Raw genomic sequence first — 26,850 nt, forward strand, 5'->3', positions numbered from 1 at the left:
CAGCAGGGGCGCACCAGACAGGACTGCTATAGTTGCAGCGATTGCTCAGGTTGAATGGGCTCTGACGGCCAGGCAACGGTCGGTTCAACAACTGGTGACAATGGTTGATGCAGCTTGAGAGCCACCTGGAAATGGAAGCTTTGGAGAGGGCCTTCCCATGCTTCACAGGGCCAAAGTTCACAAAAAGTTGCGACGTCTTTTGGAAACTCTTTGTGCGGTCCACATAGAACTTCGGCACTCTAGCCACATCCAGCAAGTGCAAAGTCCCCTCAGTCGACGACGAAGGCGTTGGGGAAGAAACACAGGTAACACAAAGGGCTTGTTTAGATTCAAGTCCGACGACACCTTGGGGCTGAAGGAGGGGTGCGTCCATAGCACTACCCTCGTCTCGTGGAATGTCAAGTAAGGTGGTTTACGAGAGGGCCTGGATCTCTCCCACTCGTGCAGAGGTGATGGCCAGCAGAAAATCTGTTTTCCACGACAAACATTTCAGTGGCGTCAAATGCATAAGTTCGAACTGAGGACCCGTGAGCCTAGTCAGCACCACATTTGAGTTCCGATGCCAGGGCAGGAGCCTTCACTGGCGGGAACGAACAGAACAGTCCTTTCACAAACTCCTGAACCAGACGGTCCATAATGACGACCGTCCCAGAGACCTGGTCTAGCGGGAGACAGCCGCCAGAGGAACTTTGATGAAGGCATGAGCCAGTCCAGCCTTGGCCAACAACAGCAGATATGGCAGCACATGCGGGACCGGGACTCTTAGAGGATCGATCTTCTGTGTACGGCACCAAACGGCGAACCTCTTCCATTTATGTCCATATCATTTAAGAGTAGACTGCTCTGGCCTTGGCAAGCACCTCCTTGCAGTCTGCTGGGAGATAGTAGGCTCCGAACTCCCAACGCTGCAGGAGCCAGGCCTTCAAGTTCAGCGATCCTGGGTTGTGGTGCAGAATTGCACCTCCTTCCCTGTAGAGAAGATCTGCGACCACTGGAAGCTTGACTGAGCGGGACGCTGACATGCCGAGATGGTCCGGGTACCATATCTGCCTCGGCCACCCCGGTGTGACTAGGATCATCCTGCACTGGGACCGTTTGAGTTGATTGAGGAGTCAAAGAAGCAACGGCAGCGAAAGGAACGCATACAGAAACAGACAGGTTCCAGGGGAATGAGAATGGGTCCCCCATCCTCCACTGCTGGGGAAACCTGCTGGCGAACCTCTAGCACTTGGTGTTTGTCGCCATCGCAAACAGATCGATCTGGGGATTGCCGCATCTGCGTAACAGGTTATCCACTTGTGGCAAGAGCGCAGCTCCCTGCTGAGAGAGTCAGCGACCGTGTTCTTCACTCCTGCCAGATTAAACGGGATGAGGAACATCCCCAGGGCTACGGCCCAGTGCCAAAGGTCCTGCACCTCTTTTGAGAGCGCTGGGGATCTGGTGCCCCCAGCTTCCTGATGTAAAACATTGTTGTGGCATTGTCCATGGAGACCCGCACCACCTTGCCCTTGAGGGACGGAAGGAAGGACTTGAGGGCCCAAAACACTGCTCGCAACTCCAGAACAATGTGTAACGTAATCTTCTACGGTAGCCACAGGCCTCTTTTGTGAAGACTTCTGGTGTGAGCTCCCCACCGTCCAGAGAAGCGTCTGTCGTGACAGTCTCTGGGTGAGGTGGGGCCTGAAAATCTGCACCTCTGGACAGATGTGCGCGAACTCCCCAAAACCGTATCGCTCGACGGAAGCTCTATAGTATGATCTTGTCCTGTAAGCTTCCCGACACTTGTATCCGACACTTGTATCCAACGGCCGTTGCCTGTATAGTTCGATAAGGTAGATGCATGGCAACTTCATGCCGAGCAGAGACTTCATGGTCCTCACGTGGCAACCTTCAGTTCCAACAGACGTTGCACCTTGCCCAAGATGGCCACCATCCATTCCTCCGACGTAGACGCCAGGCACGACACTGGAGTCGGGATCCCAGGAACAGCGTGACCTGCGATGGAGTCAAGCAGGACTTTGCATAGTTCACTGAGAACCCCATGTCCGTCAGGAGGCGGACGGTCCTCTGTGTGTGGTCGATGGTGATGTCCTTTGAGTTGGCCTGAATGAGCCAGTCGTCCAGGTAAGGGTAGACGTGGATCCTTGTAGACGCAGCTGCGCCGCCACAGGAGCCAGGCACTTGGTGAAAACCCTTAGCGCCGACTTCAATCCGAAGGGAAGGGCCTTGAATTGGTAATGTTGCCCTTGAACCACGAAGCGCAGAAACTTGCGGTGCCCCTTGTGGATGGGGAAGTAAGCATCCTCGAAGTCCAGCGATGACAAAGTCCCCTCCTTCTAGTTGTCCGAGCACGTGCTGAAGAGTCACCATCCAGAATCTTTGAGACCTGATGTAATTGTTTAGACGAAGGAGGTCTCGGATTAGCCTCCAGCTGCTCATCTTTTTTACGAGGAAGTAAAAAGAGTATTCTGGAGCCCGGGAGCCTCTTTGGGATGAGCTCTATTGCACCCTTGTTTAGCATGGCCCGCACCTCCAGCAGCAGCTGAGGGGCGTGGTTTACCTGCCGGGCCACCGGTGGTATTCGGGGACACTTCCATTGAAATTCCAGGGTGTGTCCATGGGCGAGAGCGTCCAGCACCAAACGGTCGGTGGAGATGGTCTTCCACACACCACGGCTGGTTCAATCCTGCTTGGACGTGTAAGCGCCACATTGGGGGTCCTGGGCATGACGCCCCCTCCAAACTTGACACCGCCCCAGTTCTCCTGTGCCAAAGAGCGGGAGGGTTGACAGTAAGACGAGGCACCTCCACTCAAACCTTTAGAGGATCCTTGGAATTTGCCACCGGAGGTCCAAAAGGACAGCTGTTGAAGTGTGCCCAAGGCACGAGCCGTGTCAGTCTTGATGGCCCGAAGAGACTCATCAACAGCCTTAAAGAAATTGTCCCTGTGGAAGGGCATGTCAAACACCCTCGACGGAACGTCCTGGCGAAAATTGGTGGCCCTAAATTAGCCCCACCAACGAAGGCAAACGCTGTTACCCATTTGACAGAACCCAGTGTCGGCGAAGTCCATGGCCACCTTGATGGCGTGTACCGATGCCACCTTGCCTTCCTGCAAAATCTCCAAAGCTTCAGACCTCTTGTCGGGAAGGAAGTCCTCTCTCACTTCCTGCCCACCCCAGACACTCTGGTGCCAGAGGCGGTCTTCAGTCCCGAAGCCTGCCAAAGGCGTAACAAAGGGACCAAACGTGGTTTGGCGTTCAGAAACAAACTCTAGAAGGACCTTTCCAAAAAGAAACAGTGTAAAAAGAAGACCGGGCCCTGTTTAAACAAAGGGGCTTAAAACACCATCTTGAAAACTTGGCTCCTGCAATTTTTTGCTACCAGTGTTCACAGTCAGGAAAAATCATGGTAGTTTGTTGTAAAACCACTGCCACCAGCCATTTCAATAGGAAAGGGAAGCATTTGACTGCTACATGAGTTTCTAGACACAGGGGATACTAGGTAACCCCTCCAGCACTCTATAGGAAGATGGTGTGTGCAGGGTATTGGAATTTAAAAAGACTAGTAAAGTCAATTTAACCTTACATTCTCTGGGAAACAGTTTATCCCAGAGAAGGTATTTAAACCTTTTGGAAGTCTAAAAAGACATCCCAGTGTCAATGCAGTGAGGGTGCTGTGAAACACACGAAAAGATGCCTATGGAGTTATCTAAAAACTGCATAATAAAAAAAAACAAGATTAAAACCCATCAAAATACATGACAGAGTGGGGAAAAAAAGGCACACTCTTTCCAGGTAAAAAATGAAGTCCTCAAAATCCAGCAAAGTTGCTGGGGGTCTCTAAGGTGAAGGGAATTAGCACGCTTATGAGAATTCTCCCTAACACTCTAGACTTGAAGGGCAGTTCTCTTAGCAAGAGTGTAACAGAGTGTGATGGATTTGACAATCCACCTTGAGATAGACTTGGAGACAGGGTCTCCCCCTCTACCCGCTGCCCCTGAAAAACAGATTTGTTTTCCTTAGTGGTCGAGTTCTTTCCATGTAAAACATGACTGCTCTGTGTACAACCAGTGTGTGCAGGCTTCTTTCTCCAACGTTTGAGGGGTTTTGAAAGAAAGTTGGTAGTTCAATGGACTGGTTCACATGGAACTTAGAAATGAATTTAGGCGCAAGTCTAGGGTAAGAGCCCCGAACCACCATCTCTGAACTGCAACAAAGGGGGTCTAGAACTGAGAGGGCCTGTAGTTCACCGACTCTCCTTATGGAAGTGATAGCTATTAAATAGGCAGTTTAATAGGTGAGATCCTTGAGACTAGCTTTATGCATGCGCTCGAACGGAGAACCCACAGGTCTAGTCAATACCACATTTAGGTCCCACCTGGGAGCCGGGTTAGAAATGGGGCAGGGGGGGGGAATTCTCTTTACTCCCTCCATGAAAGCCTTAATAACTGGTATCTTCCACCATGACACCTTCTGTTGTGACGTAGTGTAGGCTGAAAGAGCAAACCAGGCCAGAGACTAGTAAATGAGTTGGGTACAAAACGATGTGGGTAGGAAAGCAGTCAATGGGGTTGATGAACTTGGAATTGCACCAAATGACAAAACTTCCACTTCCTGGAATAGCAATATTGTGTGTTAGGTTTCCTTGCCTCTCTAAGTATGTCTATACATCTCTGAGGGAGTTGTAGGTGCCCAAACTTTATGACCTCAGGAGCCAGGCCAATAAGTTCAGTGTTTGCGGGCATGGGTGAAGTGTCTCCCCTTGGTCTTGAGACATGTTGTACGGGCAAGGCAGTTTCATTGGAGTAGATCGGGACATCTCCATCAGATAAGCGAACCAGGGTTGGCGGGCCCACGAATATCATGGTGACAGGTTCCTGGTGCATTTTGTGCACCATCTTGTTGAGTAGGGGAGTCAGGGGTAACGCGTAAACACATTTCCCTGACCATGTGATCCAGAGTCCGTTCCCCTTGGAATAGTTCTGGGGTACCTGGAGGCGTAATCTTGGCATTGAGCGTTTTCAAGAGTTGCAAACTGGTCGATCTATGTAAGCCCCATTCTGCAAAAACGTTGGAGACAATGTCTTCGTGTAATCGTCATTCGTACTTCATGGGTAGTGGGAAATCTCTGCCGAGTAAGTCTGCCAGAAGATGGAGTTCCCCTGGAACATGTGACAACAGGAATGTGTGCTTGAGAGCCCACTTCCAAATGTTCTGGGACAGTTTGGACAGCCCTGGAGAGTGAGTGCCCCCTTGTTTGTTCAGATAATACATGGCCGTGGTGCTGTCTGTAAGGATCAGGACCGTCATTCCTTGCAGTTGTGTCTGAAAGGCTTTAAGAGCTTTGAATATTGCTAATGGCTGCAACAGATTTATGTGGTTAGATGCTACTGAGGAGGACCGGGCCCTGTGCCCAGTTTGCTGACACAGGTGAGCCCCCCACCCGGTGAGATGAGTCTGTAGTGAGTGGCATTTACGGCGGGGGTGATGAAGGACTTTCCCTTCAAGAGGTTTTCCCTCGACAACCACTGCAGAGAGAACAATGGCTAGTGAGACAACCATTAGATCGTCCCATTGTCCGCTGGCCTGATACCACTGGTTGTTGAGCCACTCCTGCATTGTCCGCATGCGCAAACATGCGCGAGGCTCAAAATAAATGCATGACAGCATCATTCCTAACAGTCGCATAGCCTTACGTACCATCACCTTCCGACTGGCTACATTGAGGGATTTGAAACAGGTTTTGGACCCTCTCGTTGGAGAGGAAGACAAGGCCGTCCTTTGTTCGAATTTGAGCCCCCAGGAACTGTTTGACTTGACTGGGGTCGAAGCTGGATTTCTTCTTGTTGATGGAGAATCCCAGGCTGAGTAAGAGGTCTATTGTCTTTTGTGTATTTGACAGGCATGTTCTGTAGGAATCCCCCGTTATGATCCAGTCGTCGAGGTAATGATACACTGGGATGGATAGCCTGTGCAGGTGTGCTGCGGCCACTGCCAGTACCTTTGTAAATACCCTTGGTGCTGAGGCAATGCCGAAGGGTAGTACCTTGAACTGACAGTTTGTTTTCTATCAAGAATCTGAGGTATTTTCTGTGCGCTGGCAACATTGAAATATGAAAGTATGCGTCTTTCAGGTCCAATGTTGCCATGTATTCTCCCTGTGTGAGCAGGGGAATTACTTCCTGCAGAGTGACCATACGAAACTTTTGAGGTTTGACAAATGTGTTTGCTGGGTGCAAATCTAGTACAGGGCGCATGGTGAAATCTTTTGGGTACAAGGAAGTACACTGAATAAATACCCTTTTTTACCTGTAGAAGAGGTACGACTTCGATGGTGCCCTTTTCCTGCAGGATCTCAACCTCTTGTAGCAGGATGTGTACATGTTCCGGCATCAGGCGTCTTGATCGCAAGGTCGGAATTGGGGGGTCCGGCAGAATTCTATTCAGTACCCATGGCCGACAGTCTTGAGTACCCACGGGTCTGTTCTCCCCTCTCAGGCTTGAAGACATGTTTGCGGGCCCCTGACCGGGGATGGGACCTGGATCTGCTGGTCATTTCTGGGGAAGCCTCTAGGGGTGGAATTCCAGCCCCTACCCACGTCGTTGACCTCTTGTGGGATACAGGGTGGCGTAGCTGGTTCCCTGTGGCGAGGACCAGTCGTTTCCTGAGCCATATTGGTTGTGGGGGGTGGGGCGAGCGAGATTGGCTACGAAAGGAATGCCTAGAACTGCTCCCTCTCCTTGGGGAAGACCTGTGTGATTTGATCCAGGGTCTTGAGGATGTTGTGCTCCTTTTTAGTGGTTTCAAGATCCTCGTCAACTGTTATCCCAAATAAGTGGTCTCCTCCACCAGCTTATTTATTAATGAAGCTTGGGTTTCTGGTCTGAAACCAGAGTTTCGTAACCATGCATGTCTCATTAGGAGGGTACCTTGAGCCAAGGTCCTGCCAGCGGTTTCTGCTGCATCCAAAGTATTTTTTAGAATACTTTGATTAACCTGTTTGCCCTCAGCTACAATGCAAAGCAGGTGAGCCCGCATTGGTTCAGGGACTTCTTGAAGGCCCTCTTGTAGCATGTTCCATTGTGCGTCTGAATAGCTAGCCAACAAAGTTGTGTTATTAGCTATGCTATGCTATTGGAAAAAGCCGCAGCATTTGTGACCCTTTTCCCTAGTGCGTATAACCTTTTGCACTCCTTGTCAGGGGGCGTTTCCCCTGTGGACAAGGGGCCCTGTTAGACAAAGTTTGTATGCAGCACCCTCTGGGAACACTACAAACAACTGACTACAGGTATAGGAAGCCCAACCTTTGGTATAAGCTTGTACTACATATTTTTTGGTAGCGTTGAGCAGCCAGGCTTATCTCAAGAGGAGTCAATGTGAGCTGTAGTGGAGTTAGAGATTTACAGTTACATGTATTCAAATAATCTTACACCCAAAGTTTCTAGAATAAATTATTAATTTATCAGTTAGAATAAGCCTTCTTCAGAAGGGAGCAATAAAACGAACACTCAAATACACTTCATGAAATACCCACTCTTAATATCTCTAAACCAGTCAATACCATTTTTGGGATGACCCACAAACACTACCTACACAGGTGACTTCAATTGCTAGGGTGCTGGGCACATTAATATATCACTGTTGCATTTAGAATCAGATAGTCATATGTCAAAGGAAAAGATTTAGAACATACAAGAGACCACAAATATTCTTAAGCAGGCAAATACTTTTGGTTATTCCAAGAAGTGTCATTCAGTACAATAGGCTAAGCCAAAGTCAATGGGCAAAGTCAATGGTCTTACATAGGATCAAGCCCTTCTGGTAAGTGGAAAAGTCTTTGCACAAGTTCTTAGGAGTCATTGATGAAAAGAAGAATCAATGTAGAGCCACAAGCTGATTAGACGTGAGTAGTAGAAGATGCAAGCACTCTACAGTAAGAGGTAAGTTCTCTTGTACAGTACCTTTAAAATGCAGTAGAGGATTTCTGTTCCTGTGTAGCTCTGCAGATCTCACTGTTCCTGAGCCTCAGTCGTGGGGACAAGAGGGACGTCTGGGGACTCCTGCACTGCACTAGGACGGTCAAAACTTGCAACCGGCAAACTTCACTTTCAGTGGTTCAGTGTTTCAGCTCTTCGCGTCTACCACAAATAGCAATACTGTGGTTCCTGGCTGTCGAGATGGGCTTTCCTTGCTTCTGGGGTCCCGCACTCTTGAGGGGGCTCAGGCTCAGTCAGTCCTGCTTCCTGGGAGTCCAGAGGATCTTCCTGGAGCTCTTGGCCAACTTAAAAGCAACGCACACAATTTGGTGTTCCTCTCCCTGGCTATACGGTTTCCAACAGTAACTGTGGAAATTCAACCAGCTCCGAGATGGATGTCCAGGTGGCTTACTTTGGAGTCGATTGGTCCTACCAACTCAAGGGGAGAAGTTGTCCTTGCAGGGGCTTCTCTGTCGATACAAATTTGGAGTTTCAGCACAGCAGCATGGCTGCACTGGGCAAACCAATGGTCCAGGAGTTGCAGCAGGCGTCTTCAAGTTCTTCTTCGGTTCCTTCGTCCGGTGGTAGACTGCCTTCCAAGCCAAAAGACTTGCCTTTTATTCAGTTCTCTCCCATTCATTCAAGCCCAGCTGTCAGTCACCAAGCAGGGTGGCTGTCGTTGCCGGACAGTCAGCCGGCCAATCACCACGGAGTGCATTTGGGTCTCCTATTAGACTAAGTACAGGGAGTTTCGGGTACCTCCCTTACTTCCCGCCCCCACCAGACACCCTGGAGCCAGAGGCAGGCTTCACTTGTGAATCCCGCCAAAGGCAAAGCGAACAAAGGGACCAAACCTGGTTTGGCGTGCAGAGTAAATCTCAAAAAGGACCTTTCCGCAAAAAAAAGACGACCAGGGCCATTTTGACAAAATGACACCCTTGGGTGCTTTAATGTAGCTCTGAACACAGCCCGCGTTAAATGCGCACCGCCGAACAAAAAATGTTACATGAGAAGCTAGACAAAGGGGATGCTAAGTAACCCATCCAGCACCCTATTGTAAGATGGTGTGTGCTGGGTCAGTAAAGCCAATTTCACTTTACTGCTCTGGGAAAGTTTATCCCAGAGAAGGTATTTAAACCTTAGGGAAATCTGAAACCGACTTCCCTGTGCCACTGCACTGAAGGTGCTGTGTGACAATGTAAAAGATGATGCCTATGGAGTTTGTCAGACTCCACAACCAAAAGAAACAGTGTTCAAATCACATTAAAATACGAGAGAGTGCGGAAAAGGGGTCTCACTATCTCCAGGTTAAAAAAATCAAGTCATCAAAATCCAGCAAAGTTGCTGGGGGTCTCTAAGGTGGAGGGAATCATCTCCAACAGGAAGTATGCATCCTCCAAGTCCAGCGACAGTCTCCCTCTTCCAGTTCTCCAAGCACATGCTGAAGAGTGACCATGCAGAACTTCTGGGACTTTATGAATTTGTTTAGCCGTCATAGAGCAAGAATGGGCCGCCAGCCACCAGTCTTCTTCCGTACGAGAAAGCAACTCGAGTACACTCTGGAGCCGTAGTGGGACCAACTATCGCTCCTTTCATTAACATGGCCTGCTGCAGCTGAGGTACACGGTCTTCCAGCAGGGCCACTGGTGGTATTCACGGACACTTCTGTTGGAATTCTAGAGTGTCCGTGGGCAAGAGCGTCCAGCACCCATTGGTCGGTGGAGATTGACTTCCATGCGCTGACTAAGTTCGCCAGCCTCCCACCGGGGTGCACAACGTCACAGTCGGTTCAGTCCTGCTTGGACGTAGAAGTCCTGAACGGCGTCCTACTAAGGCCCCTGTTCACCTGGGTCAAGGAACGGGAAAGTTGATTAAGCAGAGGATCCTCTGTTGAAACCCTTTGAGGAGCGGGTAGACTTGCCTCCAGAGGACTGAAAGGACAGTAGTCGTTGCTGTACCGTGCCCAGGGCACGTGCCGCCTCCGCTTTGATGGCATCTAGGGACTCATCTATAACTTTCCCAAAGAGGTTGTCCAAAACCCTGGTCTGGAACTCCTGACGAAAGTTGGTGACCTTCAGCCAACCATGGCGGTGAAGGTTTGCCTATCTGGCGGAATCCAGCGTCCGCGATGCCCGTGGTCACCGTGATGGCGTGGTCAGACACCACTTCACCTTCCTGAAGAAATCTCCAATGCCTCCCGTCCTCTTATCGGCGGGGAGAAAATCCAGCAGAGGGGTGAACTTGAACCACAGCTCCTGGTCGTAGCTCCCCACGATAGCGAGGGTGTTGGCGGCCTTGATGATCATCGCAGCAGAGCGCATACAACTTCTGCCCCTGGTTGTCAGGAGGGGTGGACGCAGCCGAAGACGTAGAGCCTGAAGACTACTTCATGACCGCTGCAGAGACCACAGGCAGGGTTGGGCCCGCAAGCACTTGGGCGCAGAATCTGGCACCCTGTACTTTTTCTCAAGGAGGTCCCTCGTCGCTGGGGCCGTCGAAGGGTTCTTCAAGAGCGCCAATCCTTCGACCCAAAAAGAGAGGAACTGAAAGGATGGTCTTCCTCTTCGTTTCGTTGGTATAAGAATCTCTCTAGTATATGTGATGCCAAAGCGAATCCCTCTTTCTTCTCTGGCGTGAGTTGGAAAAGCTCGGATACCCTGGAGATCATAGCATGGAACGATCAATCTCTTCCGGAGATTGACGATCTGGGCGGAGGTGACGGGAGGTCCCCCATCCCACTGTCGTCATCCGTGCCTTTAGTCACCATCAGGCTCCATCTCATCACTTGGTGGGGAGAGTTTGGTGAAGGGTGACAAGGAGGCAGAGGGTATCTCTTAGTCTGTGGATTCCCCGTCTCCAGAAGTTCGGCTGGCACCACAGGCAGGGTTGGGGGGGGGGGGGGGGGGGGGGGGGGAGGCGGGGCTAAATTTAAACAGCATCATCCTCTGAATCTCAGTGTGCAGCGTAGAGAGCGTGTCCGCCAAGAAGTCTCCAAGGGTCAGTTGAGGCAGGGGCATGTAGGAGGCTGGGGCGCCGGGAGGGGGCCATGCCCCCCCCCCCCCCCCCCCATCATCCTGAGGCTGCCCATCTTCATCATCGAGTGTATCCTCGTCGTCCCCTTCTTCGGCGCCTTCGCGATAGGGTGCAACTGACATTTCCCTCATCGTCATTGACCTCTTTGATGGTCTGAAGATACGAGAGCACCTCCTCTGAGGAGATATCCGTGCCCTGAGAACCACTGCGCACTCCACCTCCCCCCAGCCCCCTGCTTTTTCGCGTGCAGAGGAGACTGTCTTGGGAGATGATCGGCACCTTCTTCGGGGTCTTCTGGATGGGCTTGAACGTAGTCTCCCTCCTGGGAGGAAGGGACACTCTAGCCTTCGGAAGTGCGCCCTGCGGGTCCACCTCCACGGCCTTCGAAAGGGACGCCACCACTACCAAGATGAAAGGCAGGGCCTACGTCAGGTGTGCCTGGGCCTTTACGGTCAGGACCGCTTGGCGTTCACTGCCAATCCGGATGCCTTGTCCTGTTTGGCCCTCTCCTTAGAGGGCTGTCGGAGCCTCGGTGCCCTTTGGCCTTATCCGGCAAGGGCAGGCTGGACTTGGACCTCTCCTTGCCCATCTCCAGACCCACCTTAAGTTTGCCCGGATGGTCCGACTTCCTCTTGGACGAAGATCCTGAGCGTTGACTGAAGTCGCTGGAGACGGACGCGCCCTGGCCACTGAGGAGCCTGCTGCAACAGCACTCCCGGTAGCATTGGACTCACGGTGCTTAGCCTTTTGTTGGACCCCCACGGGAGGAGCGCCCTCAAAGGACTTCGAAGCACGCTCAGTTTTCTTGGATCCGGGAGAGGCATGCTCCTGGGACCCACCCAGTGCAGAGGCCTTGGCCTGTAGCCACTCTGTCACCTCTGCCGATTCTTCAGTGTGCGAGCAGTCATCTTGTGGCAAAAAGCAACATCTTTCTTCTTGTGCGTTTAGTACAGGCAGTAAAGGCACTTGGATGGTTTGTCCATATACATTCCATAGTCCGCAGTCGGGACAGATCTTGAAAATAGGGGGAATCCTTGTCTGCCACGATCCACACGGTGTAGGCCTTGAAGAATCTTCTGAAGTCTCCATGGGGAAACTATGAAAATTTGCCCCTGAGAGGCATGAAGAACCCGAAAAAACAGGTCGCTGTTAATCGCACGGTTGATTAATGGAGCACTGGGGCTCGATTGACCTAAAAATAGAGTAAACTCTACCAAAAAGCGCAAAAACGCAGTAAAAGCTCGAGTGCCACGCACGAGGCCTCCCAACACTTTAACGTGCAGCAAAAATCTGAAAATGGCTGCCAGAGGAGGGGCTTAGGTGGAGGGCAGTCATTGGCTGGGGCCAGTATAACCCAGAGCTCAGTGATTGGTTAGGAGAAATACAGTTCAGAAATGAAACTGATTTTTCCTGTTACTGAGGATTCCCAGCCTGACGGGGAATATTCATGAGCATGTGAATACATGCCAGACCCCATGCTGGAGAAATTTGTGTTTATATGGTATGTTATAGTAAGATTTATCTTGGCCTACTTGCATTTAAATAAACCCTTTATGTTTACATTACATATTGTTTCTTTGGACCATCTAATTTCTTTGTACCAAGCTACAGCCCTCTCACCCTCCTAAGGTAAGCCTGGCTGCTCGGTCCATGCTACCCATTCTCAGGTGGTACAGCCATCTAAGAGTGGAGCTTATGTACTGCCTCAGCTATGGTTTTTATGAAATCTTGGTAGGACTGTCCTAACAACTCTTCCTTGTGTAAGCCAAGTTTACACCAAGCTTGTGACCCAAGGCGTACTGTTTAATCAACCAAGTGACAGTTTGATTAGAATTGGCACAAATCTTGAAACAGCCTTAAGATTTGCTTACCAGAACCCCAACAGTAGTGGTCCTGATAAACAGTCCCAACATAGATTTGTGGTGCCCTAGATGTAAACCCCAAGAAAAATCAACATTAACCAGTGGCATGATTAGAAAATGTACATGAGACTCAGAAATGGAAAGCTCCGTTTACCAAGAGAAATAGATAAAATGTACTTCTGAAAAGCAAGCTTGAAGTAAATCACTGGAACAATATGGAAACATTTGGCCCTGGAATGCTCAACACCATAGCAGTGAAGGAGTTACAATACTTACCTATTGATAAAGCAATTAATCCCATGTTTTAAAATGCGATCCACTTTCTCCTTCATCTTTTCTTTTTCTGCCTGTTCTATTTCTGCAACTTTAGCTGTGGAGTCAACTCGTACACGTGAGCCAAATATCTAAAGAAAATAAAGTTAGTTACTCACTGTTCCAACTACTTTACTTTGAGTACTTCAACACACCCATAAGATTGGGATGTCTTTCATATGGTACAAGAGAAAAAGCCCGACATCTAAAATTGCTTAGAACCATGTCAGGCAAGATTATGGCCAGTACCTTTTGGGAGACTACCCCAACCATGTCTTCCTGGCAATAGGTAAACCAGCCTTTGGTTTAAGTCTGTACTACACAAGTTGGCAGTGTGGCTGAGCAGCCAGGCTCATCTCAAGAGGGGTCAATGTAAGCAGGTTTGTGTGTGTGTGTTTTTTTTTTTAACACAGATTCACAGTGACATGCATTACTTACCATAATAGCATTTCTGATGCTTGTATATGCTTAGATTCACATGCTGCGCATATAGTCCGACGTCTAGTGGTAACCGCAGAGTATTGAATCTTGTCTTTCGAGGTTCGAAAGGAGACTTCGACATGGGCATGCCTGTAACACTATCCGTGACATGTAGTGTACCCAAAATCCCTCACGCGTCTTGGTCCCTCGATTGTATTTTTTCTGCCGTGAGGGAGCCTTATGACTATCATGATTGAGTACAGATGAGAAGTAGTAAGATGCTCATGTTCCTTCCATCCGAGCGGGGAGGAAGGGTGGGCGCAAGTGAATCAAAGCAGATACAATCATCCGAAATGCTATTACGGTAAGTAATGCATGTATTCTGATGCTTGTGAATCTGCTTAGAATCACATGCTGTGCATAGACTAGAGAGCAGTACCTGGAATTGGTGGTGAGATGTGAGTAGGAACAGTAGTGAAAAGATGTCTTAGTACTGCTTGTCGCACCTGAGAATCAGACCTAGAGTGTGTGTCTAGGCAGTAGTGTTTTGTAAAGGTGTGTACAGAACTCCTGGTCGCCCCATTGCAAATGGACGAGAGGAACATTTGCAATGAATGCTATGGAAGCCCCAGTGCCTCGAGTAGAGTGCGCTCTAGGCTTGAATGGCAGATCTCTTGGAAAGAGTGTAGCAAACAGATGCAATTGACATTCCACCTTGAGATGGCAGATTTAGAGACAGGATCCCCTTCTCTACCAGCTGCCACTGAAACGAAAAACTGGTTCGTCTTCCTTAGTGGTTTAGTTCTTTCCAGATAGTATGACTGCCCTGCGTACATCCAGTGTATGTAGGCTTCTTTCTGCCACGTTAGTGGGGTTCTGGAAGAATGTTGGTTGTTCTGACTGGTTCACATGGAACTTAGAGATAAATGTGGGCGCAGAACCACCTTCTCTGAATTGTGACAAAAGGGTCTAGAACAGAAGAACAAGTTCTTTCTTACCTGGTAACCTTTTGATGGGATGTTCCGATGACGTACTCCACATCTATGACAGGTAATCACCACAGCTGTGCTGCTTCGGAACATTTTCGGCATAGTCGATACGCTGTCCTCGAGGGCCTGTCGAGCCGACGTCACCAGATGTTATAAGTAGGACGCACGATGCACATGCCTCAGTTGTAGTTTTTCCCCCAGAACGTGTGGCACCAATCTTCTGCCAGAATGACTACAGAAAGCCTTGCGGAAACGAAAGCAGCAATCGCATAAGAAATTATGTAAAGGGGCAGGGAGGGAGCGTTGTGGAATACGTCGTTGGAACATCCCATTGAAAGAACGTTACCAGGTAAGAAAGTAACTTGTTCTTCGAAGGGATTGGTTCTTCCGACGTATTCCACATCTATGACAGACTCCCAAAGCAGTACCAACGTATGGCGGTGGGAAAAGAATTTAGAAATTTAGTATGCCCAATCAAATAGCCTTTTTAGTAAGGCAGTCCTCTATTCTGCTAAGTCTTTCCCAAGGATAGAGTCCAGGGAATAGTGTTTTACAAAAGTATGGACAGAGGCCCATGTGGCTGCTTCACAAATGTTAAAAATGGGACCACCCCTCTGCAGAGCAGTGGAGACAGCCACACCCCTAGTAGAATGGGCCCTCAAGCCTACCGAAGGGTCCTTACCCGCCAGACGGTAGCATTCCCAGATGGTCAAGATAATCCATCTGGACAAGGTCTGCTTAGTAACAGCTTGACCCAAACACCTTCCAGAATATGCTACAAAGAGCTGATCGTCCACTCTGACCCGGGACATGAGTGAGATTTAGAAACTTAAAGCTCTCCTAGGATCCAACCTATGGAGCCCCTCCTCTTCCTTACCAGGATGCGGAGGAGGATAGACCGCCGGAAGAATGACCTTCTGGCTTAAATGAAATTCGGACAACCTTCGGAAGAAAAGGACGAACCCCAAGGGCAACCCTGTCCTTATGGAACACCGTGAAGGGTGGCTTGGCGGTTAGTGCCTGCAACTCACTCACTCTGCGAACGGAAGTAACGCAACTAAAAATACAATTTTAAACGGTAAACAGCCTCAAAGGACAAGAATGTAAAGGCTCAAACGGAGCTTCCATTAGGAATTTTAGAACCAGGTTCAAATCCAAACCGGGCACCTGGAAAGGTGACGGTGGGAACACAGTGAGCCCTTTCAGAAACTGAGAAATTAAAGGAATCTTAAAATAAGCACACTCCTCAGACGAGCGCTTAAATATGGACAGCGCCGCCAGGGAACCTTTAATGGTACCCACTTGCAGGCCCTTATGGGCTAACAAAAGCAAAAAAAGACAGAACCACAGGAATGGCACATGAGAAAAGTATCCACATTCTTAACCCTGCACCAGTCGCAGAACTTAACAGCAACGGTACAGGGACTTTGTTGTGGGCCTATCCTTATACCTCAACCTTTCAGAAGCCAAGCATTAAGGTTGAGGGACTTGACCTCTGGATGGAGAACCTGACCCTCCTCCCGTGAGAGCAGATCGTCTCAGTAGGGAAGACGGAGTGGATGGCAGATGGAAATGTTGAGAACGTCTGGGTACCACGTTCTCCGGGCCCATGCTGGAGCAATGAGGATCGTTCGGGAAACAAACCTCTAACCTCGCAGCACTTGCGGAATGACGGTGACTGGAGGAAACGCATACAGCAGTGGGAAGGACCACTCCACTATGAACGCGTCCCCCAAGGCTCCTTTTGGAGGAAATTCCCGCAAGCAGAAACTTTCGCACTTCCGGTTGAAACTGGTGGCGAAGAGACCCACTTGAGGGGTCCCCCAAAGGGCAAAGATCTCCAGGAGAATCTCCTGAGCCAGCTCCCACTCGTGAGACCGTGCTCTGCCTGCTCAGAGTATCCGCCGCAACGTTTGTCTCCCGCCAGATGAACTGCTGAGATCGAAATTTCCTGCTGGATGGCCTAGAACCAGAGCTGCATTGCCTATCTGCACAGAGGTAGAGACCCTGCCCCACCCTTTTTGTTGAGGTAGTGCATGGCCAATGTGTTGTCTGTCAGAATCAGGACATTCTTCCCCCACAAAGCTGGCAGAAAAGCCTTCAGGGCTAGCCTGACGGCCCTCAGCTCCAACAGATTAATATGGAGTCTGGACTCCGGAGACCAACGCCTGCGGACTGTCAACTCGTTGGCATGAGCTCCCCATCCCGTGAGGGATGCGTCCGTCACGATCATCACCTCCGGCCAGGGTAGCCAAAATGGAGCCCCCTTCATCAGATTGCCTGCCTTAGACGGCCCACCACAGAAGATCCTGGCCGACCAAGGGCGGCACCTGAACGGGATCCTACATCCTGCTAGAGGCGTGCGACCACTGCATCTTGAGAGCCCACTGCAAAGATCTCATCTGCAGCCTGGACTCTGGCACCAGAAGAATGCAGGATGCCATGAGGCCGAGCAACCTCATGAACTCTAGCGCCGGCAGACACTGGGCACGTTGAAATTTGTCCATCTGCAGAATGTGGTGAGCCCTCACCTGGGGAGGCGAACACTGCCCCAGGGATGTGTCGAGCACTGCTCCGATATACTGGAGCCGTAGGTGTCAAATGAGACTTCAAGTTGAGGGAGAAGCCCAGCTTGTGAAGGAAGTGGCAGGTGACGGACAGCTGATCGGCTTGCTCGGGAGAGCGCGCCCTGATCAACCAATCGTCCAGGTAGGGGTAGACTTGAATCCCCTTTCCTGAGATACCCTGCCACCACCACGAGCTTGGTGAAGACCCTCAGGGTGGAGGTCAATCCTAACTGCAGGACCCGAAACTGAAAATGCGAGTCGCCAACCGCGAACCTCAGTTACTTCTTGTGCTTGGGATGAATCGGCACATGAAAGTAAGCATCCTTGAGGTTGAGAGACACCAACCAGTACTGAAGTTGAAGGGCCTGGCGGACTTGAGAAAGAGTAACCATCTTGAACTTGTCCTTCCTGAGGAGCTTGTTCAAACCACGCAAGTCCATGATGGGTTTCAATCCCCAGTCTCTTCGGCATCAAAAAAATATGGGGAATACCATCCCTTGTTCCTCTCCGCTACAGGCACCAGTTCTGTGGCACCTTTCTCCAGCAGGGATTTGATTTCCTGCGCAAGGGGCGGATCTGGACTCTTCAAAGAGAGATTCCCTGGTGGATTGTCGGGAGGCCTCTGCCGGAAAGGAAGACAGTAGCCGTGGGCTGTGATCTCCAGAACCCACAAATCTGAAGTAATGGCACGCCACTCTACAAGATGCTGTGCCAGCCTTCCCCCAACCGGCGAACCATGGGACATGGCCTCATGACTGAGCTGAAGCGGCTGCGGCAGTGCCTGAGGGCAAAGAGGCAACTGCCTGAGCGGCCTTGGCACCTCGAGTACCTTGTTTTCCACCTCTGGTACTCCTACGGTGGCCCCTTTGACTTGCAGCTCCCCTCGATCTACCAAAGGAAGCGTAGTATCGAAAGGAACCTCCCCCTTCATTGCTGTCCCCTAGGACGAAAAGGCAGAGGTTGGCGAACTGCAGCGCTCAACGACTTCGCTGCAGCTTTGGAGGTCTGCAACCTCTCCAGGCTCTCGTCCGCCTTGCTGCCAAAAAGATGTACACCATTAAAGGGCATGTTGAGGAGCCAGGCGTGTACGTCAGGAGCAAACCCCGGCTTCCGCAACCACGCAAATCTGCGCATCACGGTGCTCACCGCCATGGACCAGCTGACACAGTTCCATGTCCAGCCCCGACTGAACGGAATCACACATGGCATCCTTGCCATCCTGAACGAGGGCAAGAAAACCATCCTGTTCCTCCCCTTCGGGAATATGTTCAGCCGTCAAAGAAAATTCCACAGAGTGCGAGTGAAATGTGCTAAGGCACACGCAGAGTTGGCTGCCAGTAAAGCCATAACCCCTGAAGAAAACACTTCGCCAAGCCGTCAAAACGTTTGTCATCCCCATCAGGAGGGATGGTAAGGTACGACGCCCGCTTTGTTGGGGCCGTAGCCGCCTGCACCACCAAACTCTCCGGAGTGGGGTGCGTAGTCAAGTAACAGGGGTCGCTACTGGCTGGACGGTATTTTTCCGACAAAGACTTGCTCACTGCCGGGAGACTCTCCAGAGCAGTCCGAGCCGCTGCCACCCTTCTCTGTAAAGCCATATGAAATGGCAGCACCGGGTCAGTGGGTGGACCTTGGTCAATGATATTTGTCAGGTCATCCTGCAGAAAATCCACTGGTGGCGCAGACCACCCCAAGTACTCCGTCACCCTCGAGATGAGGCGCTGGTATGAATACTCGGCATGCGTGCCAGGCTCAGGCCTACCGAACTCAGCCTCCGGAAAGGTGTCCAGACCACTGGCGCCGTGCAAAGACTGACGCAGGTCTTCGAACTGGCTATGACCAGACAAGAGTTTGTCAGGAACCTCATCAGGAACCAAACCTTCATCACACCATTCATCCACCTCAGAGATGTAATCTAGAGGCTGGAACAAATCCCTGGATGAGGGCACAGAAAAGGGTTTAAAGAAAGGCCTTACTGACTTCTTCAGGGCCTTCCTCGAAGCATCCACCAATGCACAGGGTACCTCTGGTAAAGCCTCGACAAAAGGCGTTGAGCATAGCGCCGATGGCTTCGACACAGGCCTCGAGGGCGGTGCTCCGAGCGTGTCCTTAGACTGCCTCGGTGCCGATGACTTCCTCAGAGCCTCGAGAGAGAGAGACCCTCGACTGATATGGCGCTGATTGCGTCAACGTCTTCTTAGAAGACGTCACAGGCACCACCGGTCTCGAGAGCGTCGAGGACCGGGACCTGGAGCGGGCATGGCTAGAGCGATCCACCTTGTCTGACCAGGACCTCGAAGGTTCCCGGTGATCACGCCGAGCACCTGAGCACAAAGGCATGCGAACGGTGGCCCCAGCACGTTCCTTGATGGCATCTCCCGTCCGTGCCGTCGAAACGGAGCCTTGCGACTCGAAAATCGCCATCATTGACTTACGAAATGTGTCCCATTCCGCAAGAGAGGAATGCTTGGTAGGACAAGCTACCTGCCGTCTGGCGGAGTCCTCGGAGGAGGACTGGGAAAGGCGACCAGTACCGGCGCTTCCGCGAGTGCCTCGAAGAGGCAGAGGAATGGCGGGAACCACTCCGGGAGCGAGACTTCCTGGACTTACGGGGGTGAAGCGTAAACAAATTTCCCTGAACATGTTATCCAGAGCCCGTTCCCCTTGGATCGGTCCTGAGGGTACCTGGAGGCATAATATGGGAATTGTGAGTTCTACAGAGTTGCAAACAAGTCTCTCTGGGAAGCCCCATTCTGCGAAAACGGAGATGTCTTCGTGTAGTCGCCATTCATAATCTAAGGGCAATGGAAAGGGTTAGGCAGAGTTGGCATGCAGTATCCTCTGGGACCACTACAAACAACTGACTACAGGTATAAGCAAAACCAACCTTAGGTATAAATCTGTACCACACATTTTTTAGTAGCAAGCTGAGCAGCCAGGTGTATCTCAAGAGGGAATGTGAGCTTGTAAGGTTGTTGCACAAAGGTCTACAATGACAAGTATTCAGATAGACACTAAGACTCAAGGTTTCTTGGTAAAAACTGTTCTTAATTTATTACACAATCATTTATAAAGCATTCAGTAAATGAGGCAACTAATATCGCACAAAAGTTATACTACAATACTAAACAGTTGAGCTCCCTTGAAATAGGAACAAAATAGCATTGAAGTAGGAGCAAAAAGGCATAATTTAATAAAAACAAATATTACAGATACTCTAAAACCGCGCAAATAGTTTGAGTTCACCAGAGGAGTTGATTCAATGCAATAGATTGGTCAAAGTAAATGGACTGATGTCTTGTATAGGTAAAAATGGTTCTGGTATTTAAAACGGAAAAGTCTTTGCCACGGTTCTTAGAAGTAGTTCACGGAAGAAAGTTTGTATGTCGGGTCACAAGTTGCGAAAGTTCTACCCACTTCCACAGTGAGCAGTAAGTTCTGTCGGGTTTTCACAGTACCTTATATTGAAGAAAAAGATGCAGCTGAAGACTTCTGTTCCTGGCAGTTCCTGCAGATCTCGCTGTTCCTGAGCCTCAGTCGTGGAGACAAGAGGGAGGATGTCAGGGGACTCCTGCACTGCACAGTGGTTGGTCACAAAGCTGGCAAATTGGCAATTCTTCGATTCTGGTTGCTGTTTCTTCAATCACACAAGCTGGTCCTTCCCCCTGGTTAATCCTAATCAGCTCCGAGAATGGTATCCAGGTGGCTTAAGAGTTGATTGGTCCCACCAACTCAAAAGGAAGAAGTCGTCCTTGAAGGGGCTTCTCTGTCGAGATGAACTTGGCGATTTGGACCTGCAGCAGGGCTCCACAGGGCAAACCAACGGTCCAGTAGTTGCAGCAGCCGTCCTCTACCAGCTCGACTTCGGTTCTTTCATTCCAGTGGTCGAGACTGCCCTTCAATCCAAGCAACACGCCTTTAAACAGTTTTCTCCCATTCATTCCAGCCTAGCTGCCACTCAGACAGCCAGCCAATCACGCCAGAGTGCATTTGGGTCTCCTAGGAGACTAAGCACAGGGAGTTTCGGGCACCTCCCTTCACAAACACTCATGTGCCACTCATGCGCCAGAAGCTGTCTTCAGTCCTGAAGCCCGCCAAAGGCATAGAAACAAAAGGGACCAAATCTGGTTTAGCACGCAGAGACAAACTCTAGAAGGACCTTTCCAAAAAGAAATGGCGAAAGAAGACTGCGACCCGTTAAAGGGGCTTTAAGTGCCATCTTGAAAAATATGGCTCCTGCAATTTTTAGCTACTGGTGTTCGCGGTCGGGAAAAATCATGGTAGTTTGTTGTAAAACCACTGCCACCAGCCATTTCAATAGGAAAAGGTAGCATTTGACTGCTACATGAGTTTAGACACAGGTGATACTAGGCAACCCATCCAGCACTCTGTAGGAAGATAGTGTGTGCTGGGTCTAGGAATTTAAAAAGACTAGTAAAGTCAATTCAACTTTACATTCTCTGGGAGCTATCACTACATAATATCCCCAACAAAAATATTGCTGTAGATATGGCCGTTTGGTTCGCCATAGAACATTTTTGGGGGGATATTATATGGGAGCGGGGGTTGCGGGGTTCTCCACCACAGGGTCCATGTGTGAATTTCGCCGCAAAAATATGCAGATATTTTTGCATCGCAAGATTTGTGGCGGAACACATGGAACCCTCTGGGAAACCGTTTATCCCAGAGAACATATTTAAACCTTGGGACAGCCTGAAAAGCTTCCCTGTGTCACTGCACTGAGGGTGCTGTGTAACAGACATGAAAGGATGATGCCTATGGATTTATCTAAAACTCCATAATCAAGAGAACACACGTGTAAAACACACATCAAAATACATGAGTGGGAAAAAAGGCTCACTCTTTCCAGGTAAAAAATAAAGTCCTCAAAATCCAGCAAACTTGCTGGTGGTCTCTAGCTAACAGGAAGTCTCTGCCGAGTACCTCTGCCAGAAGAGAGAGAGTTCCCTCGAACGTGCCGAGACAATAGAAACATCTTGTGTTTGAGAGCCCATTTCCAAATGTTCTGAGACAGTTTGGACAACCATGGAGAGTGAATGTCCCCTTGCTTATCTAGGTATTATATGGGCGTGGTGCTGTCCGTGAGGATCAGTACTGTCTTTCCCTGCAACTGACTGAAAGGCCTTCAGTACTTTGAACACAGCTAACCGCTCCAACAGGTTTATGTGGTCGGATGCTATTGCTGGGGACCAACGCTGTGCACCGTCTGTTGAAGGAGGTGAGGCCCCCCCACCCCGTGAGAGATATGTCCACCGTGAGAGTAGCTTCTACTGCGGGGGTGGTGAAGGTTTTCCCCTTCAAGAGGTTTTCCTTTGACCACCATTGCAGAGAGCACGAGGGCCACCAAGACAAATACTAGATCGTCCCATTGTACGCTGGCATGACACCACTGGCTGTTGAGCCATTCTTGCATGGGGCACATGCACAAGAGTGCGTGAGGAACCAAGTAAATGCAGGACGCCATCATTCCTTACAGTCGCATGGTATTCCGTACCGTCACCTCTCGACTGGCTACATACTGAGGGATCTGAAACAGCAGGTTTTGAACCCTCTCGTTGGAGGGGGAAGAGGAGACTGTCTTCTGTCCGAATTAGAGCCCCCAGAGACTGCTTGACTTGACTGGGGTCGAGGCTGGATTTCTTCTAGTTTATGGAGAATCCTAGACTGAATAAGAGGTCTATCGTCCATTGGGTGATTGAAAGGCATGTACCGTAGGAGTCCCCTGTTATGAGCCAGTTGTCGAGGTAAGGATACACTGGTATGGATTGCCTGCGCAGGTGAGCTGCTTCAACTGCGAGCACCTTTGTAAATACTGTTGGGGGTTGAGGCAATGCCGAAAGGAAGGACCTAGAACTGATCGCGTTTGTCTTCTATCATGAACTTTAGGCATTTCCTGTGTGCCGGCAACATTAAAATATGAAAGTATGCATCTTCAATGTCCAATGTTGCCATGTAATCCCCTGCGTTAGTAGAGGAATTAATTCTTGCAGGGTTACCATACAAAACATTTGGAGTTAGACAAATTTGTTAGCTGGGCTCAAGTCTAGCACAAGGCCGCGCATGTCGAGATCCTTTTGGGGTACAAGGAAGTACACTGAATAAATACCCTTGTTTACCTGTAGAACGGGGACGACTTCGATTGTGCATTTTTCCTGCAGGATCTCGACCTCTTGCAGCAGGATCTTCAGGTGTTCTGGTGTTAGACCTCGGAGGTCTGAATCGAGGTGGCCAGCTGAACTCTATCCAATAACCGTGGGTGACTGTCTTGAGCACCCACTGGTCTGTGGTAATCTCCTCCCATCCATGTAGGAATTATGTTATACCTCCCCAACCTGGGAGACATGGAGTGGACCTGGATTTGAGAGTCAATTCTGACTGGAGGCCAGGGAGCCTCTGAGGATGGCATTGCAACCCTTTCCATGGTATTGTCCTCTGGGTGAAAACCGAATTTTGTCTATTATGAGTTATCATGAGAGTAATACATTAAATGAGAATAAGCCATGCATTTATGCATTCATGCATTCATTTTGTCTTCCACTAGAAATAGGCCATATTAACATGATGGGTTTGCTTAAGCCATTATGATTCCATGTTTGTGGATAGCCATGCATTTATATGCAATTATACACTTGTCATTTTAGTATACAAATGACAAGTGCTTTTAGGCACTAGAGAAAGCTGTTATCCCCCTGCCATTCTGAATCGGCTTTGCTGTGCGTGGAGGATTGCTGTTGCAGTATGGAATGAAAACAATCGTCTTTGCCAGTAGCTGTGCAAGATGGCCTTGGCTGGCAGAGCTGGAAGCGAGAGGGAATATGTGCTTCGCTGAATAGGGGAACTAATGTTTTGGTTCTGCAAACGAGACTGCAAGGCAATGTCTCAAAGCGAGAATGTTAGTGATAGCTTGTTCTTAGAGACATGTCACTGTGACTGGTACAGTCCCCGCCATAACAAATTTCTGCACGCACGAAGTGTAGAAGTGAACATAGGCAGACATGCGGTCTCCTATGAAAATGCTTACTGAGCAGTGAGTGCATCATTGCAATGTAGAACTGTGGGGGTCCCTGTTGAATAGAATCTGTCTGCTGTCTGTCAAGAGAGCAGGAAACTGTCAAGGACATCTGACTGAGTAGATGCAGGGCTGTCGGGAGATGCAGATGAGGGGAGTAGGAGTGTGTTGAGAACTAATACTAGAGAGCTGTCTCATTCAGAGCACAGAGAGCTGGCTGTGTGGGGACAGAGAAATGCTATCAAGGGGTTTTGCCATTTGCTAATAATGCTAGGGAGAGCATTGCTAGAGATGCTGGAGGGGCTGGAGAAGTTGCAGTAGTTCGGCACCCATGTTTAGAGGTTGCAGATTTGCTTGCATATGTAGTAATTTGGAGTGGTTTTATCATGCAATGCAAGGCATGAATAAAGTGTATTATGTTTCGAATTGATCCTATTACTTGGTGTCTTTTTTCATGGTTGGTTTGTTCCATAGCATAGCAATTTTGCTGTAGTTTCTCAAATGCACCTCAGTAACACAGTGCACCATTGTTTTTAGTTTTCTCAGAGTGGATATGGATTATAGGCAGCAGACCCCCGTCCTGAGGACCATTTGTTAGCCAAACCAGATTGGTTATGTGGGCAACGAGAATAGGACTAAGAAGCGTCGAGAATCTCCCCCCCCCCTCTGTTGAAAGGGCCTTTAAGTGATTAGATTCAAAGATTTCAAAGTGTTGTGTTCTTTCTTGGCAGTTTCCAGTGACTCAACAGCCTTGCCAAACAGGTTAGTGTCTTCCAGCGGTTTGTTGATGAGCGACGCTTATGTCTCCGGTTTGAACCCTGAGTTCTTTAACCAGGCATGACGTTTCAAAAGGGCACTCTGGGTGATGGTTCTACCTACTGTCTCAGCAGCATCTAAGGTGTTTTTAAGGATGTTATGGTTTACTCGTTTACCCTCCGACCATTGTAAGCAGAAGAGAACGCACTGCTTCAGGGACCTCCTGCAGGCACTCTTGCAGCATGTTCCATTGGACAGCAGAATAGCTGGCCAACAGTGTGGTATTGTTGGCTATCCGGGTGGAATAAGCTGCCGCAATGGTGGTTCGCTTCCCAAGAACATACCATTTTTTACATTCCTTGTCCAGCAGTGCCTCGCGCCTGTGGCCAAGGGCACCCCTGCCCTTTTCCTTGTGACCACAAGAGAATGGCATGACCCCAAATACAGAGGGGGTCAGTAAGAGAGTTGCATAAAAGTTTCTCCATCCGTGGGTTTACAGCCCTGGTTTGGGGCGGTGTTAGTAAGGAAGGGGCGATGCACCTTTTGATGGGGTGAAGTAAAGTGATAGCCTGGCTGGCAGGGGGCTTCTTTAAAATGCCCTCCACAAAATCTCAATCTTGCACCGCCTCTTGCGTGCCTATCTGGAAACAGCTACTTTTTCCAGAATGGCGTTAAACGCTATCTGGTCATCTATAGGAGATGCCCGACCCAGAGGTGGGGAGGGTGGGGTCCATGCATATGGTATCAGAATCCAGGGTATGGTTAAGTGACAGCCATGGCGGGTTATCCACCAGCTGTTCATTTCTCACCGCCCCCAATCCGGGGTGTGATCAGTGGGATCCTCAAAGGGATCATCCTCTTGTAAATAAGGGTCAAGAGGAATCTCCTCGTGATCTGTAACGTCAAAGAACTTGTCATGAAGTGGACAAGAGGTTCTCTGGAATGTGGGCACTGTAGGGTAAGGGTCTTCTTCACTGGGCCTTTTAGAGGGGAATCTTTCAGAATAGTACACAAATGTAGCCAGCCTGTTCATAGACCCTTCAAATTTCTCCCTGGTCCTAGAAGATGAGCCAGAAGGGGCAAGGGCTCCTTCTGGGGATCCCCTGGCCTAGAATGCAGAGATTTGTCGAGAGTCCTAGGGACTCTCCGAATAATTATCCCACCCTTCCAAGCGTGCTGACGTGTCTTTAGACTTGTCCCTGTGTTTACTAGCAACCAAAACTATCTTTGAAAGACTCTCGCTGATGTTTGGCATCACCGGGAGGGGTTTAGGCTGTTTAGATTGCTGTGTCGTAGATTGACACAACCAGAGCTTTATGCGGCGACACGCTCTTAGAAGGGAGGGCTGTAAATCGCGCAAATCGGCAGGTGCAGTCGAGTAACTAGACTTACCCGTTGGCGCCTTGTACCGTTTCGACGGATCCATCGAGGCGGAACCAGGGGTTGTGTGCTTTCTTCTATGAGTAGCGGTTGCGACCCTGTCGCCGGGGTGTACATTCCCCATAGCAGGACTATCGTCGTGCCCGGTGGGGCCGGGGACGGACGTCATGGAGCAGAAGCACTCCGATGAGAGATCAATGGCATCCATATCGGAGCCACGGCCGTCGCTTACACGGTGGCGGGGACAGGGACGGAGCTACCCTCGGCCTGCAACATGGCGTAGGCCGCTCACCGTTAAACTTGACACTCATTGATCGTTTTAGGACGCAGGAGCTGACAAGCCCTACAGGACGCCTCGTGGTGATAGAGAGGGAGACACTTATTGCACTGCCGGTGCGTGTCTTTCTAGGGGTATTTTCCTTTACATGAAGGGCAAAATTTAAAGTGTCCTATCCATAGCTCAGGTGTATTAAAGTGACAGCAAAACCAAAAGGGCAAAGAGAGGGGAGAAGGAAAGCCATTC

General features: G+C 49.8%; 1 protein-coding gene across 1 annotated transcript in view; it reads right to left on the reverse strand.

The window, feature by feature from the left end:
- Positions 1–26,850, reverse strand: part of CCT2 (chaperonin containing TCP1 subunit 2) — a 404,766-nt gene that overhangs the window by 125,241 nt on the left and 252,675 nt on the right. Inside the window, exon 9 of the mRNA XM_069629411.1 lies at positions 13,150–13,277. Within this exon, the coding sequence (XP_069485512.1) occupies positions 13,150–13,277 (128 nt within the window). The remainder of the gene's footprint in view (positions 1–13,149; positions 13,278–26,850) is intronic.

The sequence above is a fragment of the Ambystoma mexicanum genome, chromosome 12 (genome assembly GCF_040938575.1).
Source record: "Ambystoma mexicanum isolate Mex_15411 chromosome 12, UKY_AmexF1_1, whole genome shotgun sequence".
NCBI classification, from domain to species: domain Eukaryota; kingdom Metazoa; phylum Chordata; class Amphibia; order Caudata; family Ambystomatidae; genus Ambystoma; species Ambystoma mexicanum.